The sequence below is a fragment of the Lepidochelys kempii genome, chromosome 2 (assembly GCF_965140285.1).
Source record: "Lepidochelys kempii isolate rLepKem1 chromosome 2, rLepKem1.hap1, whole genome shotgun sequence".
NCBI classification, from domain to species: Eukaryota; Metazoa; Chordata; order Testudines; family Cheloniidae; genus Lepidochelys; species Lepidochelys kempii.
The window spans coordinates 1,630,443-1,656,710 of NC_136381.1; the positions used below are offsets into that span (position 1 = coordinate 1,630,443).

The 26,268-nt window shown below is 50.2% G+C and overlaps 2 protein-coding genes across 7 annotated transcripts in view; one reads left to right on the plus strand and one right to left on the minus strand.

The window, feature by feature from the left end:
* The window catches only part of SHARPIN (SHANK associated RH domain interactor), a 56,272-nt gene extending 51,793 nt beyond the window's left edge, over positions 1 to 4,479 (minus strand). For all 3 annotated transcript variants that reach the window (XR_012157050.2, XM_073329818.2, XM_073329819.2), the window contains exon 1: positions 4,175 to 4,479. Coding sequence is in view for 2 of the 3 variants with exons in the window: in XM_073329818.2 (XP_073185919.2) it covers positions 4,175 to 4,423 (249 nt within the window). In the remaining variant the exon portion in view is untranslated. The remainder of the gene's footprint in view (positions 1 to 4,174) is intronic.
* Positions 4,480 to 6,617: 2,138 nt separating this feature from the next.
* The window catches only part of MAF1 (MAF1 negative regulator of RNA polymerase III), a 39,662-nt gene continuing 20,011 nt past the window's right edge, over positions 6,618 to 26,268 (plus strand). The window contains exon 1 of one of the 4 annotated variants that reach the window (XM_073329825.2): positions 6,618 to 6,872. The gene's annotated coding sequence lies outside the window, so the exon portion shown is untranslated. Of the gene's footprint in view, positions 6,873 to 9,912; positions 10,220 to 10,608; positions 10,820 to 26,268 lie in introns of those variants that run through there. The other 3 variants (XM_073329822.2, XM_073329824.2, XM_073329826.2) reach the window with 3 other exon arrangements.

Genomic DNA, 26,268 nt, shown 5'->3' on the forward strand with positions numbered 1-26,268 from the left:
GTAGAGTCTATAGGGAACTATTACTGTGTTTCGTTGGACAATAAACCGGGCCAGGTGCCTTCGTACCTTACCAGAGTCTGTGGTCTTTGGGGGTTCTCTCGGGGTCTGCTGTGCCAGCCTTCTGCACAGAGCTGGGGCAGCACACAGAGGGAACACACACGCAGCCGACTGTTATCATCAGTTGGGGGGAGGGATAGCTCAGTGGTTTGAGCTTTGGCCTGCTAAACCCAGGGTTGTGAGTTCAATCCTTGAGGAGGCCATTTAGGGATATGAGGCAAAAATTGGGGATTGGTTCTGCTTTGAGCAGGGGGTTGGACTAGATAACCTCCTGAGGTCCCTTCCAACCCTGATATTCTATGATCATCGAACAAGAGCAGAGCACCACACCGGTAGCTACTGACAACATCCATGAGAAGAGGTCACAGAGACAGGCCAAGATTTCAGTTTGGAAAGAGGGAAACAGGTTTGGGGCAGAGAGGTAGATGTCAGAGCGGGGAGGCTGAATTTGTGTTTGCAGATGAGGTTACCAGAGATAAGGTACAGAGGGAGGCAAGATGGGGACCAAGGACAGAGCCCACTGGAACTTCCACAGAAAGCTGCAGGCGGATGAGGAGGATCCCCCAAAAAACACGCAGAGGGAGTGATTAGAGAAGCAGGAGAAGACAGTCATGGAAGCCAAGGGAGGACACGATTTCCAGAAGTGCACGGACAACTGAGCTGAAGGCGGCCAACAGGTCAAAGAGAGGAAATGACTGTTCTGAGCTTTAGCTAGGAAGAGGTCATGAGAGACTTTGGGAATGCTGTTTCAGTGGAGAGTAAGGGGCAGAAGAGAGAGGAAAGGGTTCAACTCGGGAAGCTCTTCAGACTGAAGTATCCAGGGCTGGCAGAGAAGGGGGAGGAGGAGGCAGTCAGTGCAGAGGGAGATGGAGTCAGGTGGCATCTCCACAGAAACCATGTGATGGTTGAAGCTGGGAAAGTTCAAGTCCAAGTCGGTGCTCCCAGAGGATAGGAAGAGCGAAGATGGAGCCTTCTGACAGCACGCAGCTATCAGCACTCAGAGCTGAATGAGTAAAGCCTCCATCAGAGAGTTAAAAGGAGAGGTTAGAAAGGTGAGTTACAGCAGGAGAGGTGAGTGCTGTGGACACTGGCCTCTTGGCTGAGGCATTCATGGAAGACAATGGCCAAGATCTTGGTCCGTATCTTTAATGTGCTCCATGGCCTGGGCCCAGCGTAGCTAAAAGAGCCTAACGTTCCGGGATGAAGACCACAGTCGACAGCTCCACTCCTCTGGCACAATGGACTCTCTGCAATAAGGGTAAAACTTGCCTGTGCAGGAGACAGAACTTTCTCCGGGCCAGCCTGAGCCTGTGGCCTGAACTCCCCCACAACATACGGACCATCCTAAACCTCCCTACCTTCCACTTCAAGAGTCAGGCACATTTCTCCAACCGGCCTTTGCTGGCAGACACAGAGCAGTGAGTATGCTTAAACTACCAAAACAAAGCACCCCCCTGCACACACTTCTCCCCTGGAGAGAGGATGAGAGAACACACACCCCAGAACAGAGGCTGGTCGTGTCGTTTCATACAAGGCACTCAGACCCTACAGGCATGAGCACGGCATAAGAACGGACATAGAATACATGTCAGGCTGGGACCCAGAAGGATGTGAGGGGCAAGAGAGGGAAAGCTGACGTTCCTGTTTACCTAACAGAACTCTGCTTCTCCGATGCAAACGCAGCTCCTTCTCCTCACCAGCCTTGCCGTACACTGGGGGTGAGACAACCCTTCAGAATTCCCGTCCCACCAGACATCATCCTATACAACGGCCAGGAACTCAATCCCCTCAGTCAGAAATGCACACAAACCTCTGTTCTCACACACAGCAGAGACGAAGGACTTTATCACCTGAATTATTTTGCAGAACCCCTCAGGGCTGCCTCATCCTGAGTTACTGTACATGATCCACAGCCATACACAGGTGGGGGGAATGTATTTCTAGCCCAGCCTTGAAGCAGAGAATGGCTGCTGCCCATGACGCTCACAGGGAAACCTGACAAGTGTTTGTAAAGATTGTGTGTAAACATGGACACTTGTGACCAGTGATGGGGGAACACCTCTGGCCTCTGGAGGCCTCCCATCATCCCCAGAGCTGGGAGAGTGCAGAGCTGCCTTCCACACGGTCCCCAGTAGCTGCCTCGCCTGCCTTGGAGGAACCGAAGGCTGAGAAGAGAGTTCAGGCTCCAGGGTCTATTCAGTCCTTGGCTTTTCTGCTGACACTGCCAACAAGGGGGTCAGCGGGGGCCAGTCTAGGTGGGTCCCTGCTGGGGGCATCGGCTCCATGGGGCTAGTCCCACATGGGACCCCTAAGCAGCCACAGGATGGGAGATTTCAGTCATGAAATCCTCTTCTGGAAGCAGGGTCAGTAACCAGGTTCGGGCAGCACAGACCTGTGTAACTCCTGCCTCAAAAGCAGCTGAGCAAACGGGGCCCCTTCCTTCGGGGGGGTGGGACGAGTGGCGGGCCCTACCGGGGTGCAGAAACCCCAATGCTGAGGCAGAGAGAGAGGGGCTGGGATGGAGGAGCAGGCGCTGACTGACCCTGGAGAGGAGGGGGTAACTGTCCTCTTCAGACCCTTCCGGCCACAACCCCTGTAACCTCCAGTACCTGCCCTCTCCCCAACCCCTCAGTGCTTACCCCCTTCCTAGCTCCCTCACTATGTGTCCCCGCCCAGGCCCTCCGCTTCCTGCCTCAGTCTCCCCCCACCCCCCTCTGTTCTTATTGCCCCCCAGCCTGCCTTGCCCCCACCCAGACCCCCACCCCTCAGGTCATACCCCTCCAGGTCTTACCCTCCTCACCCTGACTCCTTTGCCCCACCCCCTCAGGTCATACCCCACCAGCCCCCCAGGTTCTTACCCGCTCCTCACCATGACTCCTTTGCCCCACCCCCTGAGGTCATACCCCACCCAGCCCCCCAGGTTCTTACCCCCCCCTCCTCACCCTGACCCCTTTGCCCCACTCCCCTCAGGTCATACCCCACCCAGCCCCCCAGGTCCTTACCCCCCCCTCACGCGGACCCCCTTACCCCACTCCCCTCAGGTCATACCCCACCCAGCCCCCCAGGTCCTTACCCCCCATCACGCGGACCCCCTTACCCCACTCCCCTCAGGTCATACCCCACCCAGCCCCCCAGGTCCTTACCCCCCCTCCTCACCCAGACCCCTTTGCCCCACTCCCCTCAGGTCATACCCCACCAGCCCCCAGGTCCTTACCCCCCCTCCTCACCCGGACCCCTTTGCCCCACTCCCCTCAGGTCATACCCCACCCAGCCCCCCAGGTCCTTACCCCCCCTCACGCGGACCCCCTTGCCCCACTCCCCTCAGGTCATACCCCACCAGCCCCCCAGGTCCTTACCCCCTCCTCACCCTGACTCCTTTGCCCCACTCCCCTCAGGTCATACCCCACCCAGCCCCCCAGGTCCTTACCCCCCCCTCCTCACCTGGACCCCCTTGCCCCACCCCCCTCAGGTCATACCCCACCAGCCCCCCAGGTCCTTACCCCCTCCTCACCCGGACCCCCTTGCCCCACTCCCCTCAGGTCATACCCCACCCAGCCCCCCAGGTCCTTACCCCCCCTCCTCACCCGGACCCCCTTGCCCCACCCCCCTCAGGTCATACCCCACCAGCCCCCCAGGTCCTCACCCGGACCCCCTTGCCCCACTCCCCTCAGGTCATACCCCACCCAGCCCCCCAGGTCCTTACCCCCCCTCCTCACCCGGACCCCCTTGCCCCACTCCCCTCAGGTCATACCCCACCCAGCCCCCCAGGTCCTTACCCCCCCTCCTCACCCGGACCCCCTTGCCCCACCCCCCTCAGGTCATACCCCACCCAGCCCCCCAGGTCCTTACCCCCCCTCACGCGGACCCCCTTGCCCCACTCCCCTCAGGTCATACCCCACCCAGCCCCCCAGGTCCTTACCCCCCCTCCTCACCCTGACCCCTTTGCCCCACCCCCCTCAGGTCATACCCCACCCAGCCCCCCAGGTTCTCACCCGGACCCCCTTGCCCCACTCCCCTGAGGTCATACCCCACCCAGCCCCCCAGGTCCTCACCCGGACCCCCTTGCCCCACCCCCCAGGCTCTTGCCCCCGCGAGCCCCCCGCCCGGCCCCCCGTACCACGCTCCGGCGGGCGTCCGTGTGGCGCAGGGCGAGGCGGAAGAGCGGCTCCCCGGCGGGCCCGGGCCGCACGCTGAGCTGCAGGCGGAGCAGCGCGTCCCCGGCGGCCGAGGCCCCGGCGGGCGGCGGCAGGAGGCCGAGCGGCCGCGCCGCCCAGACGCGCACGGACATGAGCACGGTGGGGGGCGGCGCGGGGCCGCTGGGGGGGCCGCTGGGGGGCCCGGGGGCCGGCGCGCCCGGCAGAGCCATCGCCGCCGAGCCGAGCCGAGCCGAGCCGAGCGGCCGCCGCACTTCCGCGCCGGCCGGCTGGAAACACGCCCCGGCCGCAGCGTTCCGGGCCGCGCGGGACACGGGGCGCGGGTGGGGCAGCGGGCGGGTTGGGGCAGCGGGGACGGGCACAGGCGGGCAGCGGGCGGGTTGGGGCAGCGGGGACGGGCACAGGCGGGCAGCGGGCGGGTTGGGGCAGCGGGGACGGGCACAGGCGGGCAGCGGGGGGCGGGTGGGGCAGTGGGGACGGGCACAGGCGGGCAGCGGGGGGCGGGTTGGGGCAGCGGGGACGGGCACGGGCGGGCAGCGGGGACGGGCACAGGCGGGCAGCGGGGACGGGCACAGGCGGGCAGCGGGCGGGTTGGGGCAGCGGGGACGGGCACAGGCGGGCAGCGGGGACGGGCACAGGCGGGCAGCGGGCGGGTTGGGGCAGTGGGGACGGGCACAGGCGGGCAGCGGGCGGGTTGGGGCAGCGGGGACGGGCACAGGCGGGCAGCGGGCGGGTTGGGGCAGCGGGGACGGGCACAGGCGGGCAGCGGGCGGGTTGGGGCAGTGGGGACGGGCACAGGCGGGCAGCGGGCGGGTTGGGGCAGCGGGGACGGGCACAGGCGGGCAGCGGGCGGGTTGGGGCAGCGGGGACGGGCACAGGCGGGCAGCGGGCGGGTTGGGGCAGCGGGGACGGGCACAGGCGGGCAGCGGGCGGGTTGGGGCAGCGGGGACGGGCACAGGCGGGCAGCGGGCGGGTTGGGGCAGCGGGCGGGTTGGGGCAGTGGGGACGGGCACAGGCGGGCAGCGGGCGGGTTGGGGCAGTGGGGACGGGCACAGGCGGGCAGTGGGCAGATTGGGGCAGTGGGGACGGGCACAGGCAGGCAGCGGGCGGGTTGGGGCAGTGGGGACGGGCACAGGCGGGCAGCGGGCGGGTTGGGGCAGCGGGGACGGGCACAGGCGGGCAGCGGGCGGGTTGGGGCAGTGGGCGGGTTGGGGCAGCGGGGACGGGCACAGTCGGGCAGCGGGCGGGTTGGGGCAGTGGGCAGATTGGGGCAGTGGGGACGGGCACAGGCGGGCAGTGGGGACGGGCACAGGCGGGCAGCGGGCGGGTTGGGGCAGTGGGGACAGGCAGCGGGCAGGCAGTACAGGGGACTGTGGGCTTGTTGAACAGGCCACGGGCAGGTACATGCAGCGGGACGCGGCTGATGGAGAAGCCACCACACCCCTTGGTAAATTGGTCCAATAGTTAATTACTCTCACTGTTAAAAATGTATACCCTATTTCCGATCTGAATTTGTCTGGCTTCAACTTCCAGACATTGGATCGTGTTAGACCTTCCTCTGCTAGATCAAAGAGCCCATTATGGTCTAGTTATTACTTAGTCCTGCCTTGAGTGCAGGGGATTGGACTAGATGACCTACTGAGGTCCTTTCTAGTCCTACGCTTCTGTGATTCTATGGTTATTAAATATTTGTTCCCCTGGTAGGTACTTATAGACTGTGATCAAGCCACCCCTTAACCATCTCTTTTATGCTATAACAGATTGAGCTCCTTGAGTCAGTCTCTATAAGGCAGGTTTTCTAATCCTTTAATCATGTTCATGGCCCTTCTCTGAACACGCTTCAATTTTTCACCATCCTTCTTGAACTGTGGGCACTAGGCTTGGACACAGGACTCACACTGGTGCCAAGACAGAGGTAAAATAGCCTGTCTACTCCTACTCAAAATTCCCGTTTATGCATCCACGAATCATATAAGCCCTTTTGGCCAGAGCATCAGACTGGGAGCTTGTGTTCAGCTGATTGTCCACCATGACCCCCAACTCTTTTCCAGAGTCCCTGCTTCCCAGGATAGAATTCCTGATCCTGTGAGTATGGCTGTGACAGTCTGTATCCTTATGTTCACCCTTTTTACAAAGCTATAATAGATTTTGTACAAAGTATGTCTTATGAGGTACAATTTGGAAACTCATAATGTGCTGATCATTATTGTCCTGGTAAAATATGTGTGACAACGTTGTTTGTAAAGTGATAAGACTCTACTATATAACATTACTAAGACATATTCCAAATTTAGAAGAGCAGGCACAAACCAGTTCCTCAAAGACAAAAGGCAAACTGAGGCCTCAGCCAGGTGTCAACAAAATCAAAATGGACTGTCACCTGGTAAAGTGGCCATTCTTTGGCAAGAGAAAGGGTGTAAGTGAGAAATGTACATGTTGGCAGAGAAACAGCTGGAGGTTCCTGTCCCACAGACTGTCGTCTCCTGAACCTCAGCTGACTTTCAAAGAAACAGAGCTATAAGAAAGGGGAACGGCGGCGCCAAAATCTCTCTCCCTTCATTTCTACTCATGGCATCAACAACACCTGAAGGACAAGGAAATGAACACTGAACTGGGGGAGGGGTCCTGACTGAAAGGATTCCAGCCAGCAAGACTGCTAAGGTATGTGGTGAGAGAAACCTTTGCTTTGAATTCACATAGCTTGTTCAGTTAGGTATTAGATACATTTTTCCTTTTATTTACTTTGTAGCCAATTCTGACTTTTATGCCTCGTTATTTGTAATCATTTAAAATCTATCTGTAGTTAATAAATTTGTTTTTGAAGTTTTACTCCATCTGCGATAACAAGGTTTGTGCCTTTCATTTTCTATTAATGAAACAACGGACTTTCTATGAGCTTCTCTTGTTCAGGAGGGCACTAGGCAGTACCAGATGCACATTTCTGGGGAAAGTCTGGGACTGGGAGTTTGCTGCCGTTGCCTGTAAGGTAATTCAGGAGTAGCTGGCTAGAGCACTCATACAGTGTAGCTGGGGGTGATTTACATGCTGGAGGCGTGTGGACGGACCAGTAGTAGTGGTTGTCACAGCGAAGCAGTGTAAAAGGCACCCCAGGTTGGAGAATTAAGGGACACAGCTGTCCATCAGTCCAGATTGTACCCTGGGTAATGTGACAGTGACCTACAGTCTTTGTTCCTAGATGTCTGACCTCACATTTGGCCATTTAAAAATGCATCATGTTTGCTTGTGCCCAGCTTATCATGTGATCCAGAGCACTGTATAACTGACCTGTCCTCTTCATTATTTACTGCTCACAAATGTTAGTGCACAAATGTTTGCCCAGGGGTTCCTTCCACCTGCCTCTGAAGCATCTCTGACAGGCTACTGTCAATGACCGGCTACTAACCTACCAGGACCACACTGGCTTTTATGAACTGCTTTGTCATTGTAATAAAAACATAAGAGTAGTTAATTGGCTAGCTTGTATGTGCACCACTGCCCAGGTCGAAGAGAAGCACAACTGCTCCAGTGTGTGTCATGGGCCCTACGCTGGTCTCTGCTAAAGGAGATTCTTCTGTAACTCAAGTAGTAGGGGCCTATGCAGGAGGAACTAGGGGTCTCCTTGCTGTTACTGCAACGTTGTGAGTAGCCACACCATGTGCATGTTACAGCTGCATGTTCTCCATTAGGAGCTCACGGAGCTTGGCTGGGAAGCACGAAAGACCTGTCCAATGCAAGCCCTCAGAGTCAGCCTTGCAAACATTCATTCTTGCCTGTTTTGGTCTGGCAACATCCAAGGAAAATCATATTCGCTCAGTTGGGGCTGAAATCTCACACCTGCCCACCCCTATTTTCCCCAGGCAGGGTCATAACCCTCTTGATTTCTTGTTGGCAGAAAACAAAATAGAAAGTGCTTGGGCTTATCTCAACTGTGGGGTTTGACGTGGTATGCCAGGGTGCACAGCCCCCTACAGAGCTGGCAGAGAGGGTTAATCATCTCTTCCCAGCCAGAGGAAGGAGTACAGCAGCAGTACAAATGGACATGAAATGAATACGCCGTCCTCAGGGAAAAGAATGTCTAGGTTCTGATTTGCAGAGTGTCAAGCTCCCATCTAAGTGCCATACAACAATTAAAGATCACACCGAGTGGCCGTTTTCTCACAGTTTCCTTTGTTCCTGAAGCCATTTCTGGGTGGTTGGCTTTTTTCATTTATTTTTTAAAATTCTTTCTTCCCTTCTACTTCTTCCCCTCTAAAGTCCCCAGTTCTTGGCTGATCTGTTAGTGGGATGTGTCATGTGGTCCTTATCAAAGAGGCGGGCCTTGCGTTCAGATTGGGACATGGTCAGGTTCATTTTCAGCTGCTCTCCTAGGTGTCCCATAGCCGGGTCCTGCCGCTCGAAATGCTGTGTTCCATGCACCTGTCTTATCTCAGTTCTTGGTTTAGTGTTCCTGTCGAGCGCAGCTGTCTGTGAAGCTCATAAGTGTCTGCATAGTTTTTGAAGCAGCTCACACCATTGAGTACCTTTTAAATCAGGACCTAACTTTAAATTCACCCTGGAAAGAGACAGCCAGTTAGCCAGCCAGCATCTGTGCAGTCTGCACTCTGCTCAGACCTCTGTTGACTAACACAGCTGCTATGTGCTAAGTTTCAACTTCCTGATGTTACCCTATGGTGCAAAGGCCCTTATCCGAGAGCAAAGGGTGTGAGCTCCTACATCCTATGCCAGGGATAGGCCAGCCTGAGAGGCTGGGGCTGGTATCAGCTGCTGGAAAGGATGGGTCCCCCAAGGGGGGGAGAGGAGTTATTGGGCAAGAGGTGAAATAAGGGTGGGGAATTGATGGGGAATGTGTGCAACGGACCTGGGCGGGGGCAGATCTGGCTGGTGGGTGAACCCCCACTCTGTGGAAGGGGTGGGGGGAAGCAGTGCCTAGGCTGCTCCTGTCAAGGTAAGGAGGACAGGCCCCTCCCTGGGGTGCCGTGTGCCTAGGCTGCCCCTATGGGGGGTGCAGCAGACTGACCCCTCCCTGGGGTGCCGTGTGCCTAGGCTGCCGCTATGGGCGGTGCAGGGGCCTGGCCCCTCCCTAGGGTGAGGTGCCTAGGATGCCCCTATGGGGGGTGCAGGGGCCTGGCCCCTCCCTAGGGTGGGGTGCGTGGGATGCCCCTATGGGGGGTGTAGGGGAATGGCCAATCCCTAGGGTGGGGTGCCTGGGATGCCCCTATGGGGGGTGTAGGGGAATGGCCAATCCCTAGGGTGGGGTGCCTGGGATGCCCCTATGGGGGGTGTAGGGGAATGGCCAATCCCTAGGGTGGGGTGCCTGGGATGCCCCTATGGGGGGTGCAGGGGCCTGGCCCCTCCCTAGGGTGGGGTGCCTAGGATGCTCCTATGGGGGAAGGCAGGGGACTGGCCCCTCCCGGGAGCCGGGGCAGGGACACGCCCCCTGAAGCCTGTCGCCCCCTCCCCCTCTGTCTCCCCGGCCGGAGCAGCGGGGCGAGGCCACCCGCACGGGACTGACAGCGGCTCCGGCTTTGTCCCAGCCAGCCAACCAGGGCCTGAGAAGCCGCAGCCAATCAGATGCAGGCTCTCTCCCGTCGGTAGGGGGGGCCTCTGAGTTTGATTTGCATCCGTTCTAGCCAATACGAGGTTACGAGTCCGATGATTGGCCTTTCTCTCCTCCAATAGGAATGGGCGGACAGAGGGGGCAGCGGGTCAAACGCGGCGGGGGGGCGGGGCTCTTGTTGTCGTCCGGCGCCTGAGGAGACGGGCCGGTGACCGCCGCTAGCCAGGGGAGTGCGCGCTCCGTCGGTCAGTCGCTCCACCCCGGTTAGCCGGGGACATGTCGAGGCGGGCGGAGGCCCGGCGGGCCGCGGCGAGGAGTCGGACGGCGGCCGAGGCGGAGGCGCCCTGCTCGAGCTTTCCCCGCCCGCTCTGCCGCTTACAGGCGCCCAGGGAGTGAGGGAGCCGCCGCCGCGGGGAGACCGGCCGGGACTGAGCCAGCGAGACGCGAGTAGGTCCGTGCCCGACCCCTCGGAGCCGCGGGAGCCCGAGGACTACAACTCCCAGGCTGCAATGCGCCGCACGGGACAGGGCGGGCGGAAGAGGCTGGGCCCGGGGCCACGCTTTGCATGCTGGGAGTTGTAGTCTGATCACTGGGCCTCAGGCTCCGGTGACGCACGGCGCGCTGGCAGGTGCATCCTCCCCCCGCCCCCCACCGTGAGGTTCGTAGCCTTCAGGGGCTGCGTTCCAGGGCCTCACGGCGTGGTGCATGGTGGGAGCTGTGGCCCCCTGGGGCTGCACCCCTGGAGGGAGGGGCTGGAGCGTTGCACGGTGGCAGCTGCGGACCTCCAGGCCCGAGGCGGTGCCCTCTGGGATGGAGCGCAGCATGCAGCTGGGAGCGCCTGGGGTGTGTGTGGTGGGGTGGGGGGGGGTGCTAGGGTGGGATGGAGCATTGCATGCTGGGAGTTATGGGGCTGCCATGGGTGGGTGCCTGCCTGCTTTGAGGTGTGCCTCAATCCGGATCTTGTGGCACTGTTGGGATGGAAGGTCTCACGCCCCTTGCCTGCCACAGTGCAGTGAAATTTGCACTCGCTCTGGATTGTATCATCCTTGAGGTCAGTATCTCAGCATTGCCCACAGTGACTGCCCCCACTGACAGTATCCACAAACCAATTCTGCTTGTCTCAAGAGTAGGTTTTATTGGTAAGTGACAGAGAGCGGAAAAACGTACATTCAAGGATAGGTACTAGGTATTTAACTGGGAATTGGTCCTGCTTCGAGCAGGGGGTTGGACTAGATGACCTTCTGGGGTCCCTTCCAACCCTGATATTCTATGATTCTATGATTCTAAGTGAAGCTTTGTTGGGTATTTATGTGGCCCTATCACCATGCTAGATAGGGAGGCTCTAAAGTTCAGCTACAAAGTTTTGCATGCATCAGAAATCTTAGATGACAGGATAAAAGTAATCTCACAGCCTAAATGCTGCCTCAGCGTCCCTGCCAGTCTCCTGTCCCAAGGAAGTGTTCTGTCTTTTGGTAAGATAAGGCTCTTGCATCTAGGGAGGCAGGGTACCTGTTATATCAGCTACCAAAACCAATTTCTTCTGACCTCTGCTTCTCCCCAACAGGTATTGAGGTTGGGCAACATCCTTGTTAGATTGCCACTTCTGTTACCATGGGCAGAGCCATCCTCCTTTTACTACCAATAAACACACCTAAGGCACATCTGGGACAAATCCCTGAATGCGCAGTGCCTGTAATTAGACTTAGTCACATGTAAGATATATGGTATATTTTATGGCACTGTTGGCTCAGAGCTATCCTTGCTTGATTGAGTTGATTCCTTGGTTGTTAAATTTGACAGTAATGCATTTTAGGCACAGGTGTTTTTAGTAAAAGTCATGGACTGGTCACGGACAATAAACAAAAATTCACCGCATGTGACCAGTCCGTGACTTGTACTGTATACCCCTGACTAATCTTGGGGAGGGGGGCAGCCTGGGGGTGCTCAGGGGAGCCGGTGGACTTGGGTGCCGCAAGTGCTTGGGGGAGGGGGGTGGCCTGGGGTGTGTGCGCCATGGGCCCTCAGGGGAGGGGGCGACCTGGGGGACGGGGGCAACGCGCATGCTTAGGGAAAGAGGGGTGGCTGGGGGGTGCCCAGTGCCTGTGCTGGGCATGGGTGGTGGCCTGGGACCCACGCTGGTGCTGTGGGGGAGGGTGGGTGATGGTGTGCGGCCCGGGACCCACAGTGCTGGGTGGGGGCAGGTTGGCGGGGCTGACAAGCTCCCTACCTGGCTCTGTACGTCCCTGGAAACAGCAACATCCCTCATCCCCTAGGCAGAGGCGTGGCCACGCAGCTCTACATGCTGCTTCCTCCCTGACCGCTGGCTTCGCAGCTACCATTGGCTGGGAACTGCGGCCAGTGGGAGCTGTGGTGGCGGTGCCTACAGGCGGAGGCAGTGCGCAGAGGTCCCTGGCCATGCCTCCCCCTAGGAGCCAAGGGATGTCGCTGCTTATGGGGAGCCCTCAACCTATGCCGTGCCCCAACCCCCACTCAAACTCCTCCTGCTGTTGGGGAGGGTGCAGTGGCTGGTACAGAGGTCACAGAAAGTCACAGAATCCATGACTTCCGTGACAAACTCTCATCCTTAGTAATAAGTCTTCAGGACCAGATAGTATTCGCCCAAGAGTTCTGAAGAAACTCACATTTGAAATTGCAGACCTACTCACTGTAGTATGTCACCTATCTCTGAAACAAGCCTCTGTACCAGATGACTGGAAGGTAGCAAATGTAATGCCAGTTTTTAAAAAGGGCTTCAGCTGTGATTCTTGCCACTTGTAGGCTGGTAAGCCCAATGTCAATACCGGGCAAATTGTTAGAAATTATATTAAAGAACAGAATTATTAGGCAGACACACACACAATTTGATGGCTTTTGTAAAGGGAAGTCATGTTTCACTAATCTATTAGAATTATTTGAAGTTGTCAACAAGCACATGAATAAAGCTGATTCAGTGGATAAAGTGTACGTGGATTTTCAGAAAGCCTTTGACAAGTTCACTCACCAAAAGTTCTTAAGGAAACTGAGTAGTCATGAGGAATCTCTTCTCATGGATCAGTAACTGGTTAAGAGTTAGGAAACAAAGAGTAAATGTAAATTGTCAGTTTTCACAGTGGAGAGAAGTAAACCATGGGGTTCCCCAAGGCTTGTACTGGGACCTGTGCTGTTCAACATATTCATTAATGATCTGGAAACAAAAGTGAACAGTGAAGTGGCAAATTTGCAGATGATATAAAATTACTCGAGGTAGTTAAGTCCAAAGCTGACTGCAAAGAGCTACAGGAGAATCTCACAAAACGGGTAACTGGGCAACAAAATGACAGATGAAATTCAACACTTAAAGTGCAAATTAATGTACATTGGAAAAAATAATCCCAGCTACACATATATAATGATGATGGGTTCTAAATTAGTCGTTACTGCTCAAAAAAAAAATCTTGGAGTCATTGTGGACAGTTCTGTGAAAACTTCAGTGCAATATGCGGTGGCAGTTAAAAAGGCCAAGAGATTGTTTGGGACTGTTCGGAAAGGAATAGAAAATAAGACAGAAAATACCATAATGCCACTGTATAAATCCATGGTGTGCACACAGCTTGAATACTGTGTCCAGTTTTGGTCACCTCATCTCAAAAAGGAAATTAGAACGGGTTAAAAGAACGGAAACAAAAATGATTTAAGGGTATGGAACAGCTTCCATATGAGGAGAGACTGAAAGGATTAGTGCTGTTCAGCTTAGAAAACAGATGACTAAGGCAGGGGGTGTGTGTGGGGGGAGGAAATTGTACACGGTGTGGAAAAAGTGAATAGAGAAGTGTTGCTTACTCTCTCCCACAAGACAAAAACCAGCAGTCAACTGATGAATTTAATAGGCAGTAGGTTTAATATAATCAAAAGGAAGTATTTTTTCACACAGTGCTCAGTTAACCTGTGGAACTTACTGCCATGGGATGTTATGGTGACCAAAACTGTAACTGCTTGGTTCAAAAAAGATCTAGATAAAGTTAGTGGAGGATAAAGCCATCAATGGCTGTTAGCCAAGATGGTCAGGATAGCAACCCCATGCTCCAGGCAACCCTAAATCTCTGACTACCAGTCAGAAGGGGAAGACTGGGTGGATCGCCAACTGACCTGTTCTGTAAACTTCCCTTGACGCTCTGGTACTGACTACTCTTGGAGACAGGATACTGGTCTAGAAGGGCCATTGGCCTGACCAAATAGGGCAGCTCTTAGGTTCTTAGGAGTTCCTGTCCTGGGAGTCTCCAGAGTTTTGCTCACTGTAACTGAATCAGCTGTTTTGTAGTTGGAGGCATCTTCTGCTATTCCTGATTCTGGACAAGCTAACTAAAGATTTAGGGTGAAAGGGGTTGTCATAAACATACAGCTAAGGGTAGCATAAAATCCCTTCTTTACCTGTAAGGGGTTAAGAAGCTCAAATAACCTGGTTGACACCTGACCAAAAGGACCAGTAAGGGAAGAAGATCCTTTCAAATCTGTGGGGGGAGGTTTTTTGTTTGTGTTTTCTTTGTTGCTCTCTCCGGGACAGAGAAGGACCAGAGCAGGAAAAAAACATCTCCTAAAACCCTACGTGAAATAAGCATCTAAGATTACAAAAATTGTAAGGAATAGCAAGGAAATGCGTTAGCTTATCTTTTGTTTTAGCTTGTGAATTTCCTTGCAGGACTTAACTACTCTGCCTGCAGGCAAAGAAAAAAAAAACAAAACTGCAGCTGCTCTCAGCTAAAAAAAAAACAACAACAAAAAAAAAAACCAATCCCCTCCCTGGCTTTCAAGCAGCCAAAAGAAAAAATGTGTCCTTTTTAAAATACTAAGGTCTGTGCTTCTGATTCAGAATTATCCCACCGCTCTGCCACCATGTGAGGGTTCCCTCCCCACTCTGAACTCTGGGTTACAGATGTGGGGACCCGCATGAAAGACCCCTTAAGCTTATTCTTACCAGTTTAGGTTAAAAATTTCCCCAAGGCACAAATTCTTCTTTGTCCTTGGATGGTATCGCTGCCACCACCAAGTGAGTTAGACAAAGATTCAGGAAAAGGACCACTTGGAGTTCCTGTTTCCCCAAAATATCCCCCCAACCCCTTCACCCCCTTTCCTGGGGAGGCTTGAGAATCATTTACCAACCAAATAGGTAAACAAGGTGAGCACAGACCAGACTCTTTGGTTTTTAGTGTCCTAAAAGTCCATCAGATTCTTAAAAACATAACTTTATAATAAAGAACAGTAAAAGAAGCACCTCTGTAAAATCAGAATGGAAGGTAATTTTACAGGGTAATAAGATTTAAAACACAGAGGATTCCCCTCTAGGCAAAACTTTAAAGTTACAAAAAAACAGGAATAAACCTCCTTTTTAGCGTAGGGAAAGTTCACAAGCTAAAACAAAAGATAAGCTAACACATTTCCTTGCTATTCCTTACAATTTTTGTAATCTTGGATGCTTATTTCAGGTAGGGTTTTAGGAGATATTTTTTTCCTGCTCTGGTCCCTCTCTGTCCCGGAAAGAACAACAAAGAAATCATCAACAAGAAACCTCCCCCCACAGATTTGAAAGGACCTTCTTCCCTTATTGGTCCTTTTGGTCAGGTGCCAACCAGGTTGTCAAGGTTCCTTCCCCACTCTGAACTCTAGGGTACAGATGTGGGGACCTGCATGAAAGACCCCCTAAGCTTATTCTTACCAGCTTAAGTTTAAAAACTTCCCTAAGGTGCAAGCTTTGCCTTATCCTTGAACAGTATGCTGCCACCAGCAAGCATTTTAAACAAAGAACAGGGCAAGAGCCCACTTGGAGACGTCTTTCCCCAAAATATCCCCCCAAGCCCTACACCCCCTTTCCTGGGGAAGGCTTGATGATAATCCTCACCAATTGGTACAGGTGAACACAGACCCAAACCCTTGGATCTTAAGAACAATGAAAAATCAATCAGGTTCTTAAGAGAAGAATTTTAATTAAAGAAAAGGTAAAAGAATCACCTCTGTAAAATCAGGATGGTAAATACCTTACAGGGTAATCAGATTCAAAACACAGAGAATCCCTCTAGGCAAAACCTTAAGTTACAAAAAGACACAAAAACAGGAATATATATTCCCTCCAGCACAGCTTATTTTACAAGCCATTAAACAAAAGAAAATCTAATGCATTTTCTAGCTAGATTACTTTTACTAACTTTACAGGAGTTGTAAGGCTGCATTCCTGATCTGTTCCCAGAAAAAGCAGCACACAGACAGACCCAACCCTTTGTTCCCTCCACTCCAGATTTGAAAAAATCTTGTCCCCTCATTGGCCATTTTGGGTGAGGTGCTAGTGGGGTTATCTTAGCTCCTTAACCCTTTACTGGTGAAAGGCTTTTGCCTCTGGTCAGGAGGGATTTTATAGCACTGTATAGAGAAAGGTGGTTACCCTTCCCTTTATATTTATGACACAGGTTATTTGAGCTTCTTAACCCCTTACAAGGGGAGTGATTTTATGTTACCCTTAGCTGTACATTTATGACAGGGGTCCAGGAGGTGGGGAAGTGGGGAGGGGAATCCCTGCTCTGATGAGTAACAGCTGTACTGAAAAGCAAGAAGTCCAAATAGTGGATTTTGGTATCAGGGAAACCACAAGAGCAGTTCCTGTCAGACGAGTCCATTCCTATTGCCTGACTAAAAGATCAGCCTTTACCCATTCTCTAACTGTTACATGTTCCCTTTGCTTTCTGCCTTTCCTGGTCTCGTCTAGTCATGGTTGGGCTGTTTGCTAACTTGACTTTATCAAGGTTTGGCTTCTGTCCATTCCTGTATGGGGTTAACTTCCATTGTTTCCCTTTTGCCCATGAGTTTGCTCATGAATCTCTTGGTGTCTGAGCAGATGGTATCTTTCTCTGACAGACAGTTTAGACAATGGCTCTGGCTGGCATCTGCCCAGAATGAGTGGCCTTGGTCCTGCTTCACCCCCTTCCAAACTCTCTCTCTCTTTCTCTCTCTCATTATTCGGTGTCTGGTAACTCAGTGGGGGTACAAATTCCATGACATGCTCCTGGTACTCGGATATGAAAAACTAGTGCAGACTTCTGGGCTATCTGTTCTCCAAAGTCCCATATATGCTGCAGTAATGAGATTACAGCTCCCAAAAATGGATCTACATTAAATATTCACTTATATTTCATGGAAAGTTTAACAAAACGCTTCAGTTAGGGGTGACTTGATTTCAGTTTCCCAGTGTTTCTCTTTCTTGCTCTCTTACTGGGGTTATAAAAGATCCTTCTCTCTCATGGGTGACGAAGTTCTCAGATGTGAGATTTTCAGCCTTAATGCTTCACTAATGTAGCACACTGAACTGCGTAGATATTTGGACTGTAGAATTTCTCTTCTCTCAGAATCTCACTCCTGTCTCACCATAGCACCATTTTTCTTAGTTTCCTGAATCAGCTACATGTCTAGTCATTTAGCAAGATAGTGATCATGTGACCTTTATTAGTTTCCTGTTTCATTACCTAATTGGTCTTTTTTGGGAAGCATTTCCGACTATTAATTCTTAATGTTTCCTGCTTTCGATCTGATTGTTCTGTCCTTGTTTACTACATATAAATGGTCCTCATAGCAGGGAGCCCTATTTCCCTCGATGCTTGATGGAGGTACTCTCACAGCTGTCTTTCTGTAGTGGCAAAATTAACTGAGGCTCTTTCAGAAATTTGTGGAAGTGGGTCATAGTCCCACCAGCTCAATGCAGGGTTGCTGGAATCCCATCTGTTCCTCTAGTCTGGACATCTTCACTGTTCCTCTGAGGGACAATAGCATTTTGCCCCTTCTGCCTCAGGAGCACTTCTCTAGCAGGAGAATGGAACTGACATGGCTGCTCTAACCGGTGAAGGGCCTGTTCTTGAAACTAGGGATGACAGATGCCCCGGCCTCCCCCATTCCCCAGGACAGGGACTGGATGATGGGCATGGATGACTGCACCAACTGAGGATTTCCCCATGCTGTGGGAATCTTCCACTGGTGGCAGCTTTGTGCTGCTGGAGGAGAGCTGAGGATCGGGTCTCTAATCCTTTTAAATGAAAGAGGAGGTTCTTCAGGAGGTGCTGGGGAACAGCTGCGCTCCAGGGAGAGCTTTCTGCTTGGCCCCAGAGAAGGGATTTACCAAGACCGGCGAGAAAAAGAAACTAGTTCTTAAATCAAGTCTTCAGGTACCGTATTTACAACTAGCTGTGTGCCTGGCTTCATGACCTGGCTGAGGTGGGGAGCGGGGCACCTGCACCTTGTATGCTTTATTGTCCGCAGTAAAATATCTCCCTGGCTGGAGGCTAATTGGTCTGTGCAGTGAGCTCAGAGCTCAAAGGTTCCTTTTGGGACTCTGCCTACAAATATTTTTAGCCTCTTTTTGCCTTTGGCACAAATTGCTCATTCTCAGATTTTACCTTCTGAACAGCTTCTTGCTCTCACTTACTTCCTCTGAGAGAGAGAAGGGGACGAGGCAGTATTTTTTTTTTTTTTTTCCCTGTTGGTGAAAGAGACAAACTTTTGAGCTACCCAGAGCTCTGTGGGTCTGGAAAAGAGACTCTGGGAGTATCACAGCTAAACACGAGGTAGAACATAGTGTTTAGCATAGGTACTTACCACATATTTAGGGTCCGTTGTTTTTCAGTTCTTATTTTATTTAATTTTTCCCATGAATTTATTGGTGTTTATTACTACAACAACAAAAACAAGTGAAAATTGGTGGAAAAAACTATTAATATTTCTTGGTAAGTATTGAGGTTTATTTGGTGGATGGAAGTACAAGGGGAAAAAAGTATTCAGTAGATTAATGCTTTGATGAATGGAATTCAGTGTGGTTTGTTGCAGAACTAAAACAAACACCACCTCTGGGTTTAAGAAAACAATACATCTCTAATCCCCAAATAACTTTTCATTTGAATAAAAAAGTTTACTGTTGTAGACGCAGAACTATTAGCCTGTAAATATTTAAATTGAATAATTGGGCCACACCATTTGCAGCACATACACTCAATGTTGTCCTTTTCTCCTGTGTTTTTTTAACTTTCGAATACTTCCTTGTGTTCTGAAATGTATTCTGATACAGATTTTTGTTTTCTTCCCATTTTAGCATGTCATATCTTTAAACCATTATCTGCTAATAGCTTAAAATGTGTACGTAGTGGGTGTGAGTAATCAATACGTTCAGATGCACACATACTTCAGAGCTTGCGTGCGTGCCTGTTTGTATCTTCTAGCCTTACTTCAGCAGGCAGCTTTGCATATACACACACACTAATGTATTATTGAACTACAATACATTGCATGAGATATATGTATTTTCCTAATAAAACAACTTATTTTTATATATTTGAATGATACAAAAGTGGGGTGAAAATCAGAAATATTTTTTTTTGTAAAATCTGGGATTTTTTTCGGTAAAAACAAGTTTAAACTGAAAACTAAGGGGCTTACACATGTTGTAAAAGACCATTCAAAGTGAAGATCATTCAATATTGTTGCAGTCAGAAGACAAAAAAGGAAGGTTAGTGGATTACAGGTTGTTGTAACGAGCCATAAATCCAGTAAAAAGAAAAGGAGTACTTGTGGCACCTTAGAGACTAACAAATTTATTTGAGCAGAAGCTTTCGTGAGCTACAGCTCACTTCATCGGATGCATTCAGTGGAAAATACAGTGGGAAGATTTATATACATAGAGAACATGAAACAATGGGTGTTACCATACACACTGTAAGGAGAGTGATCACTTAAGATGAGCTATTACCATGGGGGGGGGGGGGAGGACCTTTTGTAGTGATAATCAAGGTGGGCCATTTCCAGCAGTTGACAAGAATGTCTGAGGCACAGTGGGGGGGTGGGTAGAGGGAAATAAACATGGGGAAATAGTGATCTTCCTGAAAATACTATCCTGGCCACTGTGGATGTAGAAGCCCTCTACACCAACATTCCACACAAAGATGGACTACAAGCCGTCAGGAACACTATCCCCGATAATGTCACGGCTAACCTGGTGGCTGAAATTTGACTTTGTCCTCACCCATAACTATTTTACGTTGGGGACAATGTATACCTTCAAATCAGCGGCACTGCTATGGGTACCCGCAGGGCCCCACAGTATGCCAAAATTTTTATGGCTGACTTAGAACAATGCTTCCTCAGTTCTCGTCCCCTAACGCCCCTACTCTACTTGCGCTACATTGATGACATCTTCATTATCTGGACCCATGGAAAAGAAGCCCTTGAGGAATTCCACCATGATTTCCACAATTTCCATCCCACTATCAACCTCAGCCTGGACCAGTCCACACAAGAGATCCACTTCCTGGACACTACAGTGCTAATAAGTGATGGTCACATAAACATCACCCTATACCGGAAACCTACTGACTGCTATTCCTACCTACATGCCTCCAGCTTTCATCCAGACCAGACCACACGATCCATTGTCTACAGCCAAGCTCTATGGTACAACCCCGCATTTGCTCCAACCCTTCAGACAGAGACAAACGCCTACAAGATCTCTATCAAGCATTCTTACAACTAAAGTACCCACCTGCTGAAGTGAAGAAACAGGTTGACAGAGCCAGAAGAGTACCCAGAAGTCACCTACTACAGGACAGGCCCAACAAAGAAAATAACAGAACGCCACTCGCCATCACCTTCAGCCCCCAACTAAAACCTCTCCAACGCATCATCAAGGATCTACAACCTATCCTGAAGGACGACCCATCACTCTCACAGATCTTGGCAGACAGGCCAGTCCTTGCTTACAGACAGCCCCCCAACCTGAAGCAAATACTCACCAGCAACCACACAACAGAACCACAAACCCAGGAACCTATCCTTGCAACAAAGCCCGTTGCCAACTGTGTCCACATATCTATTCAGGGGACACCATCATAGGACCTAATCACATCAGCCACACTATCAGAGGCTCGTTCACCTGCACATCTACCAATGTGATATATGCCATCATGTGCCAGCAATGCCCCTCTGCCATGTACATTGGTCAAACTGGACAGTCTCTACGTAAAAGAATAAATGGACCCAAATCAGATGTCAAGAATTATAACATTCAAAAACCAGTGGGAGAACACTTCAATCTCTTTGGTCACTCAATTACAGACCTAAAAGTGGCAATTCTTCAACAAAAGAACTTCGAAAACAGACTCCAAGGAGAGACTGCTGAATTGGAATTAATTTGCAAACTGGATACAATTAACTTAGGCTTGAATAGAAACTGGGAGTGGATGGGTCATTACACAAAGTAAAACTATTTTCCCCATGTTTATTTGCGCCCCCCCCCCCCCCCGCACTGTTCTTCAGATGTTCTTGTCAACTGCTGGAAATGGCCCACCTTGATTATCACTACAAAAGGTACCCCCCCACTCTCCTGCTGGTAATAGCTCCTCTTAAGTGATCACTCTCGTTACACCCATTGTTTCATGTTCTCTATGTATATACATCTCCCCACTGTATTTTCCACTGAATGCATCCGATGAAGTGAGCTGTAGCTCATGAAAGCTTCTGCTCAAATAAATTTGTTAGTCTCTAAGGTGCCACAAGTCCTCCTTTTTCTTTTTGCAAATACAGACTAACATGGCTGCTACTCTGAAACCCATAAATCCAGTGTCTCTCTTCAGCCCATGATTTTTATTGTCTAGCAGAGTTATGGATTTAAGATCCCAAGCTTGTGTCTGGAAGGTGTGCAGATTTCCTTGTCCTTGAGCACAAGGACTGAGAGGTCAGACATGGAGTGATCATTTTGTGAAGTGATCATTTTGTGAAGTGTTCGCCCATAGGTGATATGGTGTTTTTTATCTTTCTGTCATTTTCCTGTGCAAGTTTATTCGAGAACATAGTGATTGTCTGGTTTCACCCACATAGTTGTTGTTGGGACGCTTCGTGCACTGGATAAAGTATATGCATGTTGTGATAGGCATGTGTAGGATCCATTGATCTTGAAAGGTGTGTTCTAGGGAGGTTGATCTTCATAGCAGTGGAGGTATGTCTGAAGGTTTTGCATTGGTTATTCTGGCCAGGTCTGGTTCCACTTTGAATTGGTGTGTCCTGGTCTGTGGGGAGCTTGCTTCTGATGATATTGAGTAGTTGTTTGACGGCCAGAAGAGGAGGTTCAGGAAAATTTTCTGTCAGAATTTGGTCCCTGTCAAGAATGGGTTGTAATTGTTTAATGATACCCCATGTTTTATTTCCTCTTAACAGCCTAAGTGCCTCCATAATGCTCTGTCACCTGGCCAATACTGCCTTTTCAGATGCTAACCCAGTCCCTCTGTGCTTGGATGACTGGGTTTATGGTAACTCAGGGTATGGCTGAAGTGCAGCCCGTTGGCTAGATTCAGCCCATGGGGCAGTTGAGGGCAGTCTGTGGGTGTGGAAAAAAATGGGGGCGCTAAAGCCTTGGCTCTCTGAGCATATGTTACCACTTAAGAGGTAGGAAGACCTTTCACCTTTGGGCAGATTATTCCCTGTCTCCAGCAGGGTTCAGTGCTCTCTCTTCTGCAGCAACGCATACTGTCACCGTTGGAGACGGGATATGGTCACGTGAGGTCCATGTTCCTTGAGGTCCCAATGTCCAGAACTCTGCTGCTCGATCGTCATTGCCTGGTGCTGTGGAGCTATAAAATCTTGTATAACTACACCTCCAGGACTGAAACAAAGGCCCTTTTGAATGAAGTTAATGTCGTGACTTAGGATTTCTCTCTGTGGTGATGCCATGTCTCTCAGTAACTTCATGAGATTAGCAAGTCTTTTGGAAGTCTATCCCTTCCCTGCCGATTCCATTGCAGGAGTCATGAGCCACTAAATGCTTTCAAAATAGAACACGGCTAGGGAGCATGCGTAGGATGCTATCCCAAGCAATGCTTGGGATGCTATTCTGGACCCAAGGCTATAAAAGCCCTATGCTGCTGTTTACTTATCCCTTCCCCCTCCTCTATGTCAGAATTAGGGTTGGCTTTCACTTCCATAGAGGCTGTGTGTGCATTAGGATTTTTTTGCTAGACTTTCCACTGCTGTCATGGATGTGGTCAGTGGTTGGAGAGTTAGTGTAAACAGGGCTCCAGGTGTCTGCTGGTATTTTAAGCACCATGTTCCTTAACGCAACTGAGGACGGGTGTTTGCAGCATGAGCACCCAAAAGTATGCATCAGGAGCAAGGTGTCGGAAGAAAGCTAATGTTGGGCCAATTTTTAAAAAGGGTCAACAGTATAACTAGGGTGATAGGCATTTGATCCTGTGCAAAATAATGGAGCGGCTGTGGGATTTGATTAATAATGACCTAAAGAAGTGTAATGTAATTAATAAAAAGAAAAGGAGTATTTGTGGCACCTTAGAGACTAACCAGTTTATTTGAGCATAAGCTTTCGTGAGCTACAGCTCACTTCATCGGATGCATACTGTGGAAACGGCAGAAGACATTATATACACAGAGACCATGAAACAATTACCTCCTCCCACCCCACTCTCCTGCTGGTAACAGCTTATCCAAAGTGACCACTCTCCCTACAAACCCAACCCCCCCACACCCCACCCCCACACAAACTCACTCTCCTGCTGGTTGGGTGAGAAAACCTGGATTTGTGCTGGAAATGGCCCACCTTGATTATCATACACATTGTAAGGAGAGTGATCACTTTAGATAAGCTATTACCAGCAGGAGAGTGGGGTGGGAGGAGGTATTGTTTCATGGTCTCTGTGTATATAATGTCTTCTGCAGTTTCCACAGTATGCATCCGATGAAGTGAGCTGAAGCTCACGAAAGCTTATGCTCAAATAAATTGGTTAGTCTCTAAGGTGCCACAAGTACTCCTTTTCTTTTTGCGAATACAGACTAACACGGCTGTTACTCTGAAATGTATTGTACTGTACTTAGACTTCTCTCAGGTGTTTGACTTGGTACCTCCCAACGTTCTGATGAAAAACCCCAGAATGATATAAAATTCACAAGGCACATATTAAACAGATTAAGGCCAATGTAATTGTAAACAGGGGATCGCCATCAAGCAGATTGTTTCTAGCAGGGTGCTCAAGGGAACGGTTTTTAGCCCCATGCTATTTAACATTTTTATCAATGGCCTGGAAGAATTTGCAGAAGACCCAGGTGGACTGGTAAATCATGAAGAGGACAGGTCACTGACCAGGGTGGATTTGAGTTAAATCAAATTGATTTAAATCATGATTTAAATGGAGTCTTCCTGTCTAGTGATTTAATCATGGATTTCTACATAAAAGTGCATTCTTGTTGGTTGTTATAACCTTAATACATATTCTTCACAACTCAGAGAGAGAGGTAGGTTTCATTTTTAGAAGGTACACACTATACATTTTTAAACAGTGATTTATTCTGAAAACTCTTCAGATTAGTTTTACAGCTATATCAGAAAATGAATGATTGGTTATTTCATTTACCAAAGGTAATTGAAGCAGATAGTTCACCTCCCAATGACTTCATAAATATCTCCAGTTCAACAGGTTAATCATTAATATTTGGAGGATTTTCTTGCCATGCTGTATTAGGAAGAGAACATCACCAGACAGACATTTAAATTGTTTTATTTAACTAAAACTACAATGTTAAGTATTCTGGATCTTTTTCTTCAACAGCAAACATATAATATTTTAACAAAAAAGCATATGTCCCTCGCTTCTCACATTTATGTCAGGACTTCTCCTTCTCCAGATCTATTCCGCCCCCAACAATCTTCTATTCATTGAACTTTTTGAAACTTTGCACTTTTAAAGAGAGGTAAGGGATTGACTCTGTGTACACACATTTGCAGAGGAACAATAGAGTTGAGGTCTGTTATTTCTCCTCTATATATTATTTATTTATTTTAAAACATTTTTGCTGTTAACAAGTGTGTTGTCTCTGGAGACACAAATCCACAGTTTGAGAACTGCTAAACTAAGCATCTCTGATGGTATCTTCTAGACTGAGCAGGAGTCCCATTGGGTAGATAGAAAGATTAACCTAAATAATCTATACAGAAGCCCCTGGAACCCCATAAGATTGGGTCACTAATCCATAAACTATTGGAACTCATTTACAAAACTTTTCTTAAACATTACATGAATATATTGTCTCAAACTATAGAATTAGAATTTATAATCCCTATTCCATGATGATATATTTGAGCTATAATGTATCTTAATTAAAACTATCTTTAGATAGGTGTGTTTTTCCTCAAAAAGCATTTTATCAAAAAATATCTGATTTAATTAAAAATCAGATTTTAAAAATTAAAAAAAAAAATCATTGATTTTTATCCACACTGACACAGAGCAATCTGGATCACTTGATAAGCTGGAGGCAAGCACACAATATGTGACTTAATAGGCTAAATGGCAATGTCTGCATCTAGGAACAAAGACAGTAGGCCATGTTTACAGGATGGGGAATTCTATCCTGGGAAGCAGGGACTCTGGAAAAGATTTGGGGGTCATGGTGGACAATCAGCTGAACATGAGTTCCCAGTGTGACGCTGTGGCCAAAAAGGCTAACATGAGAACGGCCATACTGAGTGAGACCAGTGGTTCATCTAACCCAATATCCTGTCTTTTGACAGTGGTCGGGGTCTGTGTGCACTAATGTAGCAATGTTACCCAAGTATCTTCTCTGTGCTTGAGGCCGCAGCGTCTCGTCTGCAACACTCTATTTGTTAGGTTTTTTCCCCTGATGGTTGTTTCCTGTGGTAGCACCTGTCCCAGTAAGGGGAAGTCTGCTTTTGTTCAGATTGATGCTGCCTCCCTGCCCTGCAGTAGCCATTCTCACAGTCTGTCCGAGACTAGGTTTGTAGGTGCTTTGTGACTCTCCCCGATCCTGGAGTTGACAGTCGAGGTGGTGCTCCTGCAATCTGAACCAGGATGTAGCACATGGCTTGATTTGTTTTTGACCCTCCCCCTGATGGTGCTGCTGAGGGATTGTGGGAGCTCCCTTTCCTGCTTCAGCCCCTGTTGAGCCAGGGACCAAACTAGTCCCAGACCAGTGTGAATGTTTGGGGTCATTAGAGCTCTGGTGCTTCTTACTGAGTTAGCAGCTTCCTCTCCACCTGGAAGTCTGCCCTCCCCTCCACAGGGGCTCGTTCCTTTCTTCTGGCCCAAGCTCCACGGGCACCATTAGGAAGAGTTTAGGTAGGACTGATCCAGGCACTGCTGGGAAATGCAGGATTCCCCTTGTCGGGGACTGACGGGGTGTCTGCATCCACGTGAGTCTGAAGAGACTGGGCTGGGGGAATCCAAGGGGTCAACAGGAAGAACTGGAGTTCCTGAGGACTTTGTTTTCCATCCTGGCTTGGCCCCTTTGTAGGTAGCGGCTGTCACAGTAAGGGGAGTCTGCGAGAGTTCCCAATCCCACCTTGGGAGGCTGTGTTACCTGCTGGGGCAGTCAGTGTTGGTGTGGGGCAGGGAGCTGTCGAGTATTTGCTGCATCCTGGAGTGTCTGCACTGAGGCCATCTGTTGCCCTTCCCTAATCCTGGTGCTCTGTGGCCCCCTGTA